A 17,641-nucleotide genomic window follows, 5' to 3' on the forward strand; every position below is an offset into this window, starting at 1 on the left:
TGTGTTTGTCCTGTGGGCTGTTCTTCCCTGGTTACTGCAAGGCTGAGTCTAACGAGTGTGCAGACTGAACAAGTGGGAACTGTCGATGGACACCCTAGGCATTCCGGTTAGACTTGGTGTCTGTCTCACCAGCAGCTCAACTCAGAGCATCCTTCCTAGGTCTTCACTCTTCTTTCATCTCAGACCAGACCTCAAAAGACAGCCATATATCTCACCTTTGTGCTCAAGTGAGAAATGGAAACTTCCCTTCTTGGTAGACCTCATTTCAGCCAGGCCACTGTTATGCAGGCACAGGCCTGTCAAGGGCACTGCTGACCTGCAGCCTGTGAGATGCTCCCTACTGGCCAGGCTGACGGCTCTCTCACTTTGCTAAGGACTGAATTGTACACGCTGACAATGCACGTGCTGAAGCTGTAGCCATGTGATGTGACGGTATGAGAAGAGACTCTTCATCGAGTGACCGAGGTTGGATAAAGTCACAAGGGCGGGCTTCACGATGGGATTAGAACTGTGTAAGAAGACACCAGAATGTTCTCTCTCTCCCCAACACCCATCATGTGACGGTACAGCAAGCTCATAGCCATCTGAGGTCCCGCAAGTAACAAGACAGCCAGCACCGTGACTGCTGCCCTTCTCAGCTTCTAGGACTGTGGAAATTAGGACTCCTCCAGGATACTTTGCGTCCAAGCTACTAATACACGCCATAGCCCTCCAGTATGGAATTGGCGTGGACCTGTGCTTCTCCAGCCTGTCACCTGCCACCTCAGCACACTGGAGCCTTTGGGTTTTCAGAGCTCGTGTGGCTGGCTGCTTGTCTGATCATGGAACTTCTAGATGTTTGTAACCCACATGCCCATTTACTCAGCAACCCCAAAGCTCTTCAGGCCTTGGGTCTTAAGTCATTTCCCAAGGAAAGTCTCGGGTGATGTCCCTGGGTCCCACACAGACCTCAGTTTTGTGCTTTACAGTGCCATGTGCACGCCTCTAGCATACCAGGATCAGACTGAGAACAGTGGTTGTCTTATGGGGCTGTAAAAGCCACCAGTGAGCCAATTCCTTGTCTCGTTCGTCCTCAAGCTACTAAGGCCTGGCAGAGTGTGCAGACACAGTGTACTGTCAGGGATCGGAGCACAGTGGATTTCCAGATGGGCTGGGCGCTATTTTTAGAATGTGGAACTCAAAAGGGATGTTTGTCGTCTTGTTAGGGGACCCTGAGGGAGAACAGGCAGAGTAAAAAATCCACCCTGTCCTATTTCAATTGCCTCTGGACACAGAGTTCATGATACAGAAAGAAAGAAATCCCCAGACCTCACTCACCTCTCACTGACTGCGAGATTCTGGTGCTTTAAATAGCACAGAAAAGTGTTCAGGACCCAGTTAGTCACCTTTTTTGGCTCTGCCCTAGTTTCTTTTATCACATTCTGGAAGAACTCCAGTAGGCCAACTTCATTCTGTTAAAAAAAAAAAGTATATGTGTGTGTGTGCATACGTACGTATGAACCTACACATACATCTCCTCCCTAAACGGAAAGACCCGCATTCGGAAGGCCCCTGGAAAGCACTGCCTTCTGCCCCCACAAAACAGCTACTCTTTGTCTCTGAAACAGTGAGCTGTCGCCAGAGCGGCCTGTTCATTTTCAGCAAACATAAAAATCCTTCTGCTGCCACTCAAAGCCCACACACGCACATGTTAAAGGGAGTACACATACACTTCAGAGTGCCTGGCTTCATGTGCGGAGGACTGTGAATTTACTGTTTTCTAGACTTGCCCGCCACTCAGGCCCTGGCAGCCAAAGTCCTAGGTAGTGAAGTAGACTTGCATGGCTTGACTTTGATGTCCTTTCTCTCTTCCATCCTGTCCCCTCCCAGACGTCCTAGGGACCACTGGCAAAGGAGGTAACAAATGGGGCATAGCCACCTCTATTCTTCACATTGTACTGAGGCAGGCAATGGTGCTAGACTGTCCCAAACCAAGCAAGAAGTACGTGTGACCCAGTGAGACTAGCTCCACAGTGGGCAGAGAAGCCTCTGACTTCTGAGCCAAGCTTGGAGTGGTGGCCTCGCCTCTCCTCATGCTCCATGAGCTAGTCACTGGATGGTCCAATGAGTAGACTTGTCTCTGGGCTTTCCTGCTTGCCCTGCTCTGGCCTTCAGCATGAGGTAGGGCCATGCTCCTCATGCTCGTTCTGTTAGTATAGCCATGCAGGTTCTAGCCACAGAAGACTTGGTAAGAGCCAGTGGATGGTGCTGGGGTCTGGGCCCACAATAAATCACATGTGAGCACTCATCCTCTGTAGTAGTTCCACGCTCACCTTGAAGTACTAGGGATTGCCACAATCATGTATGAGAGCAGCCAAGACACTCACCAAGTTGTATACTGTAGCTACTCGTCAACTCAGAATGACTGAGCTAGTCCTAGTACTAATGTAAGAAAAATAAAAACATGTCTATTTGTAACAGAGATTTAAACCTCCAACAGTATGTTTAAAAGGTTTACGTGTGTGTGTGTGTGTGTGTGTGTGTGTGTGTGTGTGTGTGTGTGTGTGTGCATGGGGTGGTGGGGGAGCAGTATGTACCTGTAAGTGCAGGTGTCCAGGGAGGCCAGAGGCAATGTATTCTGTGGAGCTGGAGTTACATGTGGCTGTTCCAATGTGGGCTGTGGGTTGTGGCTGTGGGCAGTGACCTCAGGTCTTCTGCAAGAGCAGAATGCACTTTCAACCACTGAGCCATCTCTCTAGTCTCCACATAGCATACCTTTAAGCAGCATATTTTCCTTACCCACTGAAATTCAAATTATACAATATTACTCTTGAAATATTCTTATGTTCACTCTTCAGCTAAACTTGCAATCCTTTCCCCTTTGAATCTTTCATTAAGCAAATTCTAGATTCCAGAACATTCCAGAAAAACAAGATACTAAGAAGTGAGACATACTAACAAATTGCACTCAAACTTTAGCTACTGTTGAAGTTTTACTAAGTACATCCAAGCACAGCTGCTACAATAGACATTCTATAACGAAAAGCATCTACACTGTCTTAACTGATGAATTCTCTGGTGAAAGCCTACTGAATAATCCCACAATCATTGCTTGCATCTCCTTTTGAGTCACCGAAATTATTCTGCTCATGCTAAACTAGGGCAAAGGCCACCTCAGCAGCCCAAACTTGACTACAGATAAAGGCAACCCAGGTAACTTGAAGATGTGTTGCTTAGCGTCTGGAAAGTCTTCAAACTTCTCCACTGGTTCATGAGTCACTGGGGAGGAAAGAAAGGGCTGTGTGGTTCACCCGGGGCAGGTAGAACCCTTCCTGTTCTCACTCAGACAGGCTGGCCCCCTGGTGGGATGAGCTGTCAGGAGAAGACCTTGCTGCTTGGAAGGAAGTTTTCCAAATTCCACCTAGAAAAACTGCACCAAAGCGTGGCAGCTTGGCTGAGCGGCTGGGACGTGATAGATATCTTCTCCTTTACCCTCGGGTGGTTTTATTATTGGATGGATACCCCTGCGAGTCAGATTTCTGTTTGTCTTCTCATGCCGGTGCTGTGATGAAGCCTCTCTGAGCTGGAACGCTACTTCACTGGGGGATACAGGGTTTCAGTGCACAATTTAAAGATGATCTGAAACTAGTGATGGTAACAGAGTGAGCTACAGGGAGTGAGGCTGTCACCGCCTAAAGAATGACTCATCAGTTAGAGCGACACGGGACTGCCTGCTCTGCTCTGCTCTTCAGAGCAGGAGTCCACTTTGTAAGAAAAGAAAGCGCGCGTGCGTGCGTGCGCGCGCGCGCACACACACACACACACACACACACACACACACACACACACCCTGCTGCTTTTTACAATTTCCTAGGTCCATGAGATTGGCAAACAGTAATAAGCTTGGAACAGATCTCTGGAGGCTCTGATGAGTATGGCAGCTCAGCCCTTTGGTTTTGTGAGGAAAACAGTGGCCTGGTAATTCTCTCACATAAGAATGCTATTGAGAGTGGTGTAGCAAGGCCACTGCATTAGGACTTTATATCTTCCCCCAAACAACAGGCCTTGGTCTATCCAAAACTCAGCCACACAGCGCCATGACTCCAAGTGCTGCTTCAGAGATGTCTAACGCAGCAAGGACCACAGACCCTGTCCTGTGCTTGCTACCAGGCAATCTTCAACCGAAAGGCACCTTTGCCCCCTTTAAATCTCACTTCTCAAAGCATCCAATTATCCAGAGCCAATATTGAGTTGGCTGCTTAGGCACTAAATAGGAACTCTTAACTACTAATGAACTTGCCAGCTAACCAGTGCTGCTGAGAGGCAAAGCGGAAGAGTGACCTTGCCCTTACTGCTTGTTCTGGGAGAAGCATCAGTTTACCCCTGCATTGAGCCCTACTATGCTCCTACACTGTTGGGAGGACCATCCAGATGAAACAGGATGAGGGCAGACTTCTCAGCTTTATGTCTTGTTCTAAGTCACCTGTGATCTTGATTCTGGTCCAGAAACGAGGCTGGGCTGCATTTATTGGCGGAATGAGACCTGATACAGCTGCCCAGGGGTACTCAGGAAAAAAGCCCAGCAGCCACTAGCTGAGCAACAGCTGCTTAAGTGACAGGGAGTGCCCTTGGCCACCTTTGGGCCTCAGGATAGCAATTCAAGGCTGGCCAAGGGCTCTCAAGAGCACTTACTCAATACGGCATCTGTGCTGCAGTTCACCACAGACCAAGACCAGCAGGATGTCTGAAAGCCCAGAGACTGCTAAACCCGACAGGGTTCTGTACAGACGCATTACCCATGATGCTTAATTTATAAATTAGACACGGTAAGAGACTAACAACCACAAAACAGAAAAAATCATAATAGAAGTTCTTTTTTTTTTTAACTTATAAATCGTTTTATTTCTGGAATCTCCCATTTGCCATGTTTGGCCCACGGTTGACTGTAACTCAAACCTTGAGAATGTAGACTGGTGAGACCTACTGCACCTGTTTGATGTACACAACGGCTGCACAGGGCTGCCACTGCTAATGACAAAAGCTCCCTCACTCATACTTCCTGTTAGTCCTAGGAGCCCATGATCAGGGCTTCTGCAGGTGGGGCACTGAGGCACTCCTGGCTAGAGGTTACCCAGCCAGAGAGCAGCCGAGCTCTGCAGCCGAGCCCTGCAGCTCCATGACCCTGTCTGTGAGGAAGTGAGCAGGTCTGCTCCCTTTCTGGGGATGGAAAATGAGGCACTGTGAGCCTCGTCCACAGAACAGTTCCTAGTACCTCTATTCTTTGTGTCTGCCGGCTGTTCACAAGTTCCTGATGTCAGAGATTATCCCAATCAGTTACCTTAGAAACTAGAAGGAGAAAGTAGCTAGTTTACTATCTGCCTTTGCCAAGGCATTCCCAGGCCACGGGGCATGACACACCTATCCTCAGGTCAGGAAGGGAGACAGTGGCACACCCGCCATCTGCTACCCTGGTCTCCAGAGGACAGTGGGTGGGCAGAAGCACCATGTGCTTCTCTCCAGCGACACCTCCTCCCTCAACTGGAGAAACGATGTGTTCGTGAAGGCTCTGAGGCCGCACTGTCTGTAAGTCCCTCCTGGTAAGATGAGACATTTTCCTTCATCAGTGTGTGTATATCAAGCAAACTCAGTTACTGCAGGCAAGTCAGGTGACAGCTTTATACCTACCTGTGCAGCTCATATTTGATGTGACACGGTGACGACTCAGAAGGCCCCTCACCCACTGGACATGAGCTATCTAGGACCTAACATGTCACTGTAGGTTGATGTCTATATGCAGGTGAGGACTGGCACAAGTTAGGTCAAGGCCATGATTGGACAGTAAAAAGTAAGGTGGGGACAAAGTTTTTGTAAGGCAGAAGAGAAGGGAAAAGGAGATCAAGATGGAGACGGAGGATGACCCAGATCTGGGTGGTCTTAAATGGCTCTAGGTAGTTATGTATATTTCTTAAGGGATGGATGTCTATAGGTAAATTTATCTTATCTAGTTGGGTGGTTTATATCCATCAATTGGCTGTGCGTTTATTGTGTAGATGTATTGTGGATTGAGAATTTACTCATAAATCTGATTGTTAAATTACAGTTTATCGAGTCCTGATTTCACCGGGTAGTTGGGAGTTTACACCTTAACTACCAGGGGACGGTTGTTGGTAATGTGAGCAGAGTCCGTGGCAGGGAGCTTCGACAGGCCAGCCCCATGCTGGACTTCTAGAGCCTGACTTTACTGGGTGGCTGGAACCAGAGTTTGTGGCTAGCAGAGAGCCGCCTGGAGAGACGCTAACCAGAGATAAACTACAGGTGGGAAGCTAACTCTAGGGACCAGTGTGGCAAGGTGCCACGCTGGAAGGGCTCATGAAATGCCTGGTCTGAGAGTACTTGGGGGCAGTGTGGAACACTGATAAAGATGCCCCACAGTGCCATGTGGCCCTACGAGTGCTGGTGCTAGCACGAGATCAAAGGTCACCATTTTTAAAACATTTACTGCAACAAGTATGTGGCACTTTGTGGCCCCTGGTGACGAGGGTGTAAGGAGCACGGCTCTGAACATCTGTGCAGATGTTCAAGGAGACCATCATCCGTACACTCACAGAGGCTATGCTGTGCCTTCATTATACCAGTGGCTCTGGTCATCCTTATAAAGTGAGAAAAACAAAACTCAAATCCAACAACTTTGTACATCACAGCCTTGAGAATAAGAAAATGCGAGGTGTCCAGGTTGGAGATGAAGCACATAGGCTGCACCAGCAATGCTCTTGGGCCAGAAAGTAGAGACTGTACAGCAAAACGGGGGCTGGAAGGTCCAGTCCTTCCCAGTAGGTGCCTCAGCTCTACGATTCAAGCGTGCTTGTGTCTGGGGTGACAATCTTTGGTAAAAGCCTATGAGTGGGAAAACAAGAGACCTGGCAGTGTGAGGCTGGCCTAGGGAACAGGACTCACCTTGAAGACAGAAGAAAGCCAGAGAACCCTGGGCCACTGGTCAGTCGAATGCGTAAGGGTCCAAATCAGCAGCATGGGCCCTGAGTGTACTCTGCAGACTTGCTAGGCACAGACTGCGGTTCCATCCTCTCTCCCAGTCCTGGCAATCCTTACCTAGGTTGCTCACACAGGGTATGAGAGCTTTGAGTCTGAGCAACACTCTCAACAGTGTCCCTCACCTGTGCTCCCCAGCAAAGCCCAGAAGCACTCACATCCTAAAAGCACAGGCTCTCTGTACAGTGCCTTTAAACTAATGGAAAACTTACTTTGGTTCTTGGAGATATATTTATTCTGGGAGAGATTTGCTGAACATCAGTTAGGAACACATTTCCCTTGAATAATCAAATATAAATAATTAAGGTAATAAACGTAGGCAGCAGAATGGCAGCAGGACCTGCAGCTGCAAGAATGGAGCCCACAGTATGCTGCCAAGAGATCAGTTCTGGCTACAGACACGTCAACTCATCCAACCCAAGAGAACCAGCCGCTCAGTAGGGCTCTGCGCGGCAGCGTAAAGGTGCCTTGGAGCGTAAAGGCAGGGTAGAGCAGTGTGGATGCACATGCCCCCAAGCTTTGCTTGTTTGAAGCCTGACATAAAACCTTTTGTATGTCCTGATATATTACTCTACAGCAGGAACTCAGGTGTGAGAATGGGATGGAGACATAGGCCTCTCTCTCAGGGTCCCTGAACTGTCAGGGTGGACTTCCCCACTCCTTGAACTTTCACATCAACAGGCAAACACAAGGGGTCAAATGCCCTGGAGCCCACAACATCCTCTCTCAGAGGTCCCCTTGTTACTTCCTTCTGAGAGGAGTGAAGCTGTGTTTTTGCAATAGAGTTTCTGGTCTACTTTATAAGAAGAAAACTTTGGTAATTTTTCCCCCCAGAGCATGGATTAATTACAAAGCACCCTTAGGCTGGCTATCCCAGATGCAATTTATAATATGAATTGCGTGGAGCTGAAATGTGATGCTACCATGTTGACCACGTGGGTGATTTTTAAGCAGTAGTTAAGAGATGACGATTTTGCACCATGAGAGCATGGAGAGGCTAAAAGCAGTCAATATGGTTTCAGATATGAGAGCAGACTGTTAGCTTTAAAGAAAACTGCATGTAGGACATACAGAAATCTGGCATGGGGACTGCTTTATGGGCATTTCATCCACAAAGCAAACCAGGCTCTTTCTAACTTACATGAGACCAAAGCAAAGCTTTAAAAACAGTTCATTTAACAACCAACTGATACTTTGGTTTTTTTGTCCTTGGGAGACATCTTAACCTTTTCTATGATGTCAGAATCAAAGGATTATTACTTTCCATGGAGAAAATGAAGCTGTCCACATGAGGCGACAAGTCTGGAGGCTGAATACAGAGCCTGTCTCACCAAAGGGTAGCAGTGCAGGTTACTGACTAGAGGGTAGGTGGGGGTGATACCTTGTTTTTCTACAGATTCATGGAGGTCAGGCTGGATTTTTATACATTTCTGCTTAGCCTGGCAATCACTGAGCCATATTTGTATGCCGCCTTCCTAATGTTCCTTTCCCTGGAAGCAGACTTCGACTAGTTCACTTGGAATCTTCAGATTCAAGGAAGATTCTGCTGTACAGCACCATCTTTGGGGTGTGAGTCATCCTCTCCTCCTCCAGCTGGGAAGTGGGGAGCTCTGACGGCCTGCATCAGTGAGGGCCTTGGTTGGGTGGGACCACACAGAGTGTGCCGAGTAAGAGGCCCAGGTGAAGTCTGTACACTGGGACAGGACACAGCAGATGAAGCAGCCCTCACAAGCCCCTGACCTAGACCAGTTGCACTTGCTGCTCCCTTACCACAGCCATGAGTCGGCAGCCATCTCTTGTTGGTTGTCACATCCACAGCCAGCTGCCCCATAACCAGGGCCTCAGGCAACCCCACAAGCCCTACCAAGTGCCCTAGCGAGTCTCAATGACCCAGACCAAAGGACCCAAGTCCCCCCAGCACGAAGTTTAAGAAACAAGATAGACGGAGATGCAGAAGACAGCTCATGCTACCTTCTAAATTTTCCACTTGGGAAACTGGCATGACTTGTGCTGTTCAATTTTCACTACACTTGTCTGATTCTCACAAAATGGAGTAGGCAACATTTTATGTTTATTTATAGGAAAGTCTGGTATCTTCGAAACCAACAAGAGTGGCTAAAAGTTTTCAATAAACTTGTACTTTCTGATTGAACTTCATAAAACAATCATGGACTGTATAAAGCATTAAGTTTTAGCAAAAGCAAAAGCTCAACTTCCTCCACTAGTGAAACAAAGGCCATCAAGGCCAGCCATTACTTGGAAACACTATCTCCGCCTGGCATGGCAGCGCACTGTGTGTGCAAGCAGGCAGTGGAACCAGAAACATAAAGCATGGCCCAATGTGAGTATGAACGCTCCTTAAGCAAAAGCTCACACTTCCTCACCCGTGACAGGAGGCCACGCTACCTGCCTCGGGGCTGTAACAAGCTGCCTTTAGATAAGTTGCATAGGCAAATGGCTACCATTATGTTCCCTGACTGAAAGGAGACACTCAAGATAGGAAGCAATGTTCCCATGAAAATCAGACTAGAATGATTTTGCTTAAAAAAGAAAGCGTACATTCATGTAACTAATAATTGGAACAGTTCTCCCAGCACCCATGACTCACAGAAGGTCTTCTCTACTACCAGAGTCTCCGCTTTTCCATAACCCTAATCCCCAGCCTTCGGCTCTGCATTTCTACATCAATCTTTACACATGAGATTAGAAAGTACAGCAAATTGATTAAGATAGGGGAACAAGGTTAGCTTAGCAACTTGAAGTCTTCAGCAGGGCAAGATCTGAATGTGGGTAAAGAAAATCAGTATACAGGTTTCCTTTGAAAAGGGACTCTTAGGACAGTCTAGGAGAGAAAGCCCAGACTCAGAATATTCTGCTAATAAAACAAAGCACGAACATAAGAGTCTGAGACCAAGTGAGTTGAGACAGAACATGGCTGGCACAACCACCTGAGCCTTTTCAGCAAGGGTCCAGTGATGTGTGCACAGCTCATGACACTGCTGGGTTACCAAGGGCGGCCTAGGTATCTATCTGATCTCCAGGGTGTGTACTACTCCAGGAACACTACTATTCTAAGGATTGTTATGTTCAATGCAATGGTATCCTATTTATGCAGCCATCTGTCTGTCCAGAAAATGAAGACCTACCATGTGCTTGATAAGACAGTACCTGCTAAGGGGTATTAGTAAGACTTCTATAAACATCAAAGATAACACTAATGAAACATAATTCAGTGTTTACTACGTAGGAAAATGGCAAGATAAATTAAAAATGAGTTAAATTCTGAAGGTTTTTTCCTATGGAGGGTGTGTGTGTGTGTGTGTGTGTGTGTGTGTCGGGGGTGGTGGGGTGATACACACACACTCCTTAATTAAATAAGAAGTCTAAAGGCCCTGGGCTGGCGTGGGAGCCCTGAGAGCACACCTCTACCACAGCCATTTATTTAATGAATACTCCTGGGCACACTTTAAATTGAAAGATGGTTCATTAGATTTCTGCATCTGCCCTTCTCAGCAATCTGCTGTGCTTCTGATGAAGGCAGGAAACATGAACGTATCATTTTCGGGAATGATATGAGTAACTCAGCTTCCAACGATTATGGAGTCATAAAGGGCTCAGGCTGCCTAATTTCGAGAAACAATTTGTCTGAATCATTCTCTGTCTGTCCCAGTCTTGTATTCTCATCCATCCTGGAAATGTCAAGGACAAGCCCTTTTATTTTTTTCAGTCACCCAATACATTATCTTCCACATATAAATATTATGTCTTAAAGGTAGTAAAGAAAACAAATCTTAAAAATGTAAAAAAAAAAAAAAACAAAAAAAAAAAAAACAAACCCCAACCATCTCCTTCTTGGTATGTCCAACTCTCCTCGACTCCTACACGTGGTTCATCTACTGCAACCTCCCTGAGAGCTGATCAGCCAAAGTGTCAGGGACACACATAAACACTATGAAGGGGATGAACAATTTTGCCCCACCTCTCCCACACAATGCCTGCTATCTTGGAGAATTAATTTTCCCTCAACAGGTCCAAAAACTATTTAAACAGATTCACTCATTTGGTATTGTCCTTGACAGCACTCGTTCAAGGCCTGCTGCAGCTGGACCCAGAGAAGACCGGGGCACAGACACCTCAGAGTTTATTCAGCAAAGTGAGGCAGACACATTCCAGGGGCCAAGAGTGGCAATCTCAAGAGTTGTTTTCAAGAGAGTGAAATAGCTGTGTGTTTAAGATTTTAGGAGGTCCTTTCTCCTTTCTTATGGAGAAAGGCTAATCTACAATAAGATTTCTTAATGTCATATTTAATGGATTCTTTCTGGAAATCAGGCTAGAGCAGTGGTTCTCAACCTGGGGGTCATAACCCCTCTGATAGGTTGGCTATCCAAAAAGGATGGAAAATCCCCAAACTACCTCAAGGGCATCAGACTGTCTAGTAGCCCAAAAGAGGCACCCCCAAACCTCACAGGGTGAGGCTCTTTAATAAGTTTGCAGCATTTTATACAGGATAAATGTTTTCTGGCTTGGGAAAAGCACCACCTCATCTTGGCTCAAGACTATTAAAATATCTAGAAACCCCACACACTGTTTTTGGGGGAGGGTCGCTGCTTGTTTGTCTGTCCTGAAGACACATGGGAACACATTCATCCATAACCTCTGCTTCCTCTCAAGGCTCCGTGGCCTACGGGCAGCCAGGAGGGTCTGCTTGCTTCTGTGCTGTGCTGGGGAGCAGGGAGCAAATACGGTCAAGGGCAGCAAGTAAAGCGCAGTGCCTTACCCTTCTCAGAGGAGTGTGCAGGAGGAGTGGAGAAATGCACCCGACAGTGCATGGCTAACTTCCGATCAATGGACACTTACCAGTAAGGCAAAGCTGTGCTCCGGCAGCATCCCATACTGCTGGACAAGCCTTTCTCTGGTTGCACTGGGGAGCTCTGGGAGCATGTCCCTCAGCCGGTCAATACTGATCACCTGCTGAGGGTCTGCACCTGGTGGCACAGATGTGTCATCGTAGAGCACTAAGGGGGGCAGGTTAGGCTCCGGCATAAACCTAAACAAAGAGAACAGATGGATCTGACTCTGGGTGTCTGGACTGAACAGAACCACAACTCTAACAGGAATGCTTTTGTGCTAGGTAAAAGTCATATTGCCCAGTGAAAGACCACAGCAAACACGTTCTTCAATGTTACAGAATGAAGATGGGAGAAAGAGTAGCATGGTACTGAGGCATCCTGGTCTATACTAGTGAGGAAAGTGTCAGAGGGACTGGAAGCCGATGAACCAGAGAATAATTACTTGTGAGGAGTAAGATGACTTTCTGCTACTTTAAAATTTCTATTTTAGCAATATTCTACAGTAAATGAAAAGTCAAAGGGGAAGAAAGGACAGGGCTCTTCCCTTCTTGAAAAGCAGGAAGCAGAATGGACGTTGCCTTAATGAAATGTAGAAGCTAGCAGGGAGGCAGTGAACCTGTATATAACAGTCAGTTCAGGACACTGGACAAACAAATACTCAGAACAGACAGCAGTGAGTGAGGAATCCCAGTGTGAACTATGGATTTCAATGAAAACATAAGCAGCAGTATTGGTCCACTGTGGTACTGCAGTAAAGGACATAACATGAGTGGTGGAGGACTGGGAGGAAGTACATAGACCACTTCTAACAACACTTCCCATTCAGTGCTGCTCTAAAACACAGCTGCTCATAATCAGATGGGTTGTAGTGCTGCACTAATTGTATCAAAGAAAAATATCCCTCCGATCTGTACCAGCATTGTGCTCCCTCTGCCCACGAGAGCCATTATGTAAAAACAGGGTAGTACTCATCAAATGCAGGGAGAACTAGATTAGAGGTGCCAGTCATTCCTAAACATGATACCAAGTCTCAGACAGGGCCAGTTGTCCTCTGAACCCAAAGGGAGGCTCCTTGAGACCCACTGCCATCTAACACGGGGGCTCGAGCAGAAGCCAGGGCCTGCTCAGTAAGAAATTACAGGGAGTGGCAGCATGGGAGAATAATGATGTCTGTGGAACAGCCTGAACCTCGACGGCCACTATAACACAATGTCCCTGCCTTTTACAGGCGTATGGCAGGGGTATGGCAATGAAGATACATCATACTTCACAAAGGAAGGTGAATTCAACAACTCTACTGCTAACGCTTAAATCTTTGTAATCTGCTGAACTCTATGAGAAAAGTAAAAGGTCAATTTATATTAAGCCTATCCTTGTTATGTGTGATGGGAACACCTTCTGCTACACAACAGCCCTCCTGGTCTAGGAACAGAACCCAGAACCTCCTCCATGATAATGAGTGCTCTCCTGATGAACTAGTGGCCCCTGATTTGCTTCTCTTGCATCTCATTGGATGCAAGGGGCCCTCCAAAGACAGACTGATCTCTTTTTACATCAGCCCAAAGGATTTCAATGCAGTACAGGATCTATTGCTGAACTGAGCCTTGGCCCACCCTAGCTTGCCACCCTCTTGGTTGGACAAGACCATCTTTAATACACAAGCCTGCAAACAGATTCCTTCCAGTCACCGTCCTATAAAACAAGGCTCTATAGCTAACAAGTCAGGAAAATATCACTTCTCCTAGTTTACATATAACATAAGAAATCCTGATTCCCATCATGTAATGACAACAAGTGATTTCCAAAATCCGCCAGCATCATTATGCTGACTTTCCCTCAGGTACATGCTGGTGCTCTGCATCACCTGTAGTCTTGTTTTCCTTCTTTGTCTCTCATTGGCACGGTGCACCTGCAACAGTCAGAGAAGACAGCATTAAACAAACACTGCATGGGGCCTGGCTAGACCATGCAGAGAGGGGCCTTACTGTGGGCTGGAGCAAAGCACTTCTTCCAAAGGCCAGAGGTTTGGTCCTAGGGGAGGCTGGAGATGGCTCAGTGGTTAAGAGCTGCTCTTCCAGAGGGAGTTCAAATCCCAGCAACCACATTGGCTCACAGCCATCTGTAATGGGATCTGATGCCCTCTTCTGCTAAAGTGTTTCATCCACAAAATAAATAAATAAATTTAAAAAAAAAGAAATTTATAAAAAAAAAAAAAAAAAAAAAGTTAACAGGAGAAACGTTAAAAAGTGTTAGAGGGCCCAGTGGAAGGCCTTTGGGTCATTAGAATAAGCCCTCAAAGGAGTCTGTGGAACCCTGGTACCTCCCTCTGTCTTTTGTTTCCTAGTATGTTACTTTCTTCACTCTTACTAAACACCTGGTAGAAATGGCTTAAGAGGAAAATCACTATTTATTTTAGTTTGTAGTTTCAGAAGTATTAGTCCACCATGTGGGAAAGTATGGCACAGCAAACAAAGAAACAGAAATACAGAAACAGACAGAGTACGATATTCACCCAAGGACATGTCTGCTTCAGTGAAACATTCCTGCATGTGTCTGCCCCAGAAAAACTCCATCCAACACAACTGAGTCTCCAAAGAACCCTTAGCTTTTCCACTTTACATGCCCCCAGGGACCTAGTCCTTTTACCAGGCCTCACCTCTAATAATGCCATTCTAGGACTCCACAAAGGGATTAATCATTCATTAAACTAGGGTCTCATGGTTTCTGGAAATGCCATCAGACATACCAAGAGGTATGCTTCATTAATTAACTTAATAATCAAGACTGGGCAGCATATTGACAATGAAGTAAGCAGTGTGGCTCGGCGTGTGTCTGGGATATGATGTGCCACTATAGGCCAAATCAATTACAGACTGAAATCTTTGAAACTGTGAACCAAAATTAACCTTTTCTCTTTGTAAGTTGAATAGCTCAAATATTTGTTATAGTTTAACAGCTGACTAGCATAGGGTTGTCTCAATCAAGGACAAGCAAATTCAAACTTTTCAGATTTCAACAGGAGGTATTTACATAAATATAAACAGTAACAAAGGAAAGAATGCTCAGACAATTTTGTTTAAAAAAAAAAAAGCAGCAAAACAAAACCAAAACAACATATCTGATGTGGTTTGAACAAGAAATGTGCTGAGTCTCTGGTATTTGAACACTTGGTCCCCAGCCGGCAGTGCTGTTTGGAGGATGTCACTGGGCGTGGGTTTTCTGAGTGCATAGCTTTGCCGCACTTCCACTTCGCTCTCTTTGCTTTGTGTTTGTGGTTGAAGATCTGATCTCCAGTTTCCTTCCCAGCTCCACCCACTTGCTGCTATGGCTCCCTTGCCTTACAGACGCTGACTCTGGAATCACAGCTGAAGTAAACATTCTGTAGGCTGCTTTTCATCATAGAGTCTTATCAATGCAATAGGAAGGTAACTGGTACAGTATTCTGCCTCAGCTCTTAGCTCTTTTCTACATCAAGCTTGGGCTGTAAGAAGTCTTACACAGTATTTAAGAGAATGAAGTTTCTTGCCACAAAGCAGGCAAGCTGAAATCCAGGAGAGCCTTGGACCTGAGAGCAAGCACTTCTGTGTAAGTCTGCATCAGCTGACTCAGACCCCAGCAGACCATGCTCATTCTGTGGGGTGCAGTGGGATGCAGTGGTCTCTTCTCTCATGGCTACAGACAAGCTAAGAACCTTTGTCACATGGTCCATGGCTGAGCCCCAATCACTGAGCTGTGGCCAACAGGCTTATCAATACAAACTCACCCCCGCTTATAATCAAATGAACGAGTTTCATTCAGAATTTCACCTCCATTTTCAAGTTCGGTGATTTGCCTCTGAATTTCATAGTCTACGAAAAACATAGCAAGTTAGCATATTTTGAGTATCTTTAATCCACACAGGCAATAAGTAGAAACCATTTTCAATCGTTAAGTTAAAAAACAATCAAGGTCATTCTTGTGCAGGCTGCATTTTCTTTTCACTATTGGGAAGGGCAAAATATCACTATTTGCAGATGATATGATAGTATATTTAAGTGATGCCAAAAGTTCCATTTTCAGAGAACTACTAAAGCTGATAAACAACTTCAGCAAAGTGGCTGGGTATAAAATTAACTCAAATAAATCAATTTCCTCTCTACACAAAAGAGAAACAAGCGAGAAAGAAATTAGGGGAAACACACCCTTCATAATAGACCCAAATAATATAAAGTACCTCGGTTGTGTGACTTTAACCAAGCAAGTAAAAAGATCTGTACAATAAGAACTTCAAGACACTGAAGAAAGAAATTGAAGAAGACCTCAGAAGGTGGAAAGATCTCCCATGCTCATGGATTGGCAGGATTAATATAGTAAAATGGCCATTTTACCAAAAAGCTCTACAGATTCAATGTCCCCATCAAAATACCAATCCAATTCTTCAAAGAGTTAGACAGAACAATTTGCAAATTCATCTGAATAACAAAAACCCAGGATAGCTAAAACTATGCTCAACAATAAAAGGACTTCTGGGAATCGCTATCCTGAACTCAAGCAGTATTACAGAGCAATTGTGATAAAAACTGCATGGTATTGGTACAGAGACAGACAGATAGACCAATGGAATAGAATTGAAGACCAGAAATGAACCCACACACCTATGGTCACTTGATTTTTGACAAAGGAGCCAAATCCATCCAATGGAAAAAAAGATAGCATTTTCAGCAAATGGTGCTGGTTCAACTGGAGGTCAACATGTAGAAGAATGCAGATCGATCCATGCTTATCACCCTGTACAAAGCTTAAGTCCAAGTGGATCAAGGACCTCCACATCAAACCAGACACACTCAAACTAATAGAAGAAAAACTAGGGAAGCATCTGGAACACATGGGCACTGGAAAAATTTCCTGAACAAAACACCAATGGCTTATGCTCTAAGATCAAGAATCGGTAAAATGGGATCTCATAAAACTACAAAGCTTCTGTAAGGCAAAGGACACTGTGGTGACAAAACGGCAACCAACAGATTGGGAAAAGATCTTTACCAATCCTACAACAGATAGAGGCCTTATATCCAAAATATACAAAGAACTCAAGAAGTTAGACCAAGGGGAGACAAATAACCCTATTAAAAATGGGGTTCAGAGCTAAACAAAGAATTCACAGCTGAGGAATGCCGAATGGCTGAGAAACACCTAAAGAAATGTTCAACATCTTTAGTCATCAGGGAAATGCAAATCAAAACAACCCTGAGATTTCACCTCACACCAGTGAGAATGGCTAAGATCAAAAACTCAGGTGACAGCAAATGCTGGCGAGGATGCGGAGAAAGAGGAACACTCCTCCATTGTTGGTGGGATTGCAGACTGGTACAACCATTCTGGAAATCAGTCTGGAGGTTTCTCAGAAAATTGGACATTGAACTGCCTGAGGATCAGCTATACCTCTTGGGCATATACCCAAAGATGCCCCAACATATAAAAAAGACACCGTGTCCACTATGTTCATCCTGGAAAGAACCCAGATGCCCTTCAACAGAGGAATGGATACAGAAAATGTGGTACATCTTGGAATATTACTCAGCTATCAAAAACAACGACTTTATGAAATTAAAGGCAAATGGTTGGAACCATTCTGAAGCTAACCCAATCACAGAAAGACATACATGGTATGCACTCACTGATAAGTGGCTATTAGCCCAAATGCTTGAATTACCCTAGTGGCCTAGAACAAATGAAACTCAAGACGGATGATCAAAATGTGAATGCTTCACTCCTTCTTTAAAAGG

General features: G+C 45.6%; 1 protein-coding gene across 1 annotated transcript in view; it reads right to left on the bottom strand.

Moving 5' to 3' along the window:
* The window catches only part of Gatb (glutamyl-tRNA amidotransferase subunit B), a 72,391-nt gene that overhangs the window by 15,595 nt on the left and 39,155 nt on the right, over nt 1-17,641 (bottom strand). Inside the window, exons 7-10 of the mRNA XM_032898152.1 lie at nt 15,640-15,724; nt 13,741-13,785; nt 11,884-12,073; nt 1,318-1,451 (exon numbers count right to left, since the gene is read on the bottom strand). Of these exons, the coding sequence (XP_032754043.1) occupies nt 1,318-1,451; nt 11,884-12,073; nt 13,741-13,785; nt 15,640-15,724 (454 nt within the window). The remainder of the gene's footprint in view (nt 1-1,317; nt 1,452-11,883; nt 12,074-13,740; nt 13,786-15,639; nt 15,725-17,641) is intronic.

This window comes from Rattus rattus, chromosome 3, assembly GCF_011064425.1.
Source record: "Rattus rattus isolate New Zealand chromosome 3, Rrattus_CSIRO_v1, whole genome shotgun sequence".
NCBI classification, from domain to species: Eukaryota; Metazoa; Chordata; class Mammalia; order Rodentia; family Muridae; genus Rattus; species Rattus rattus.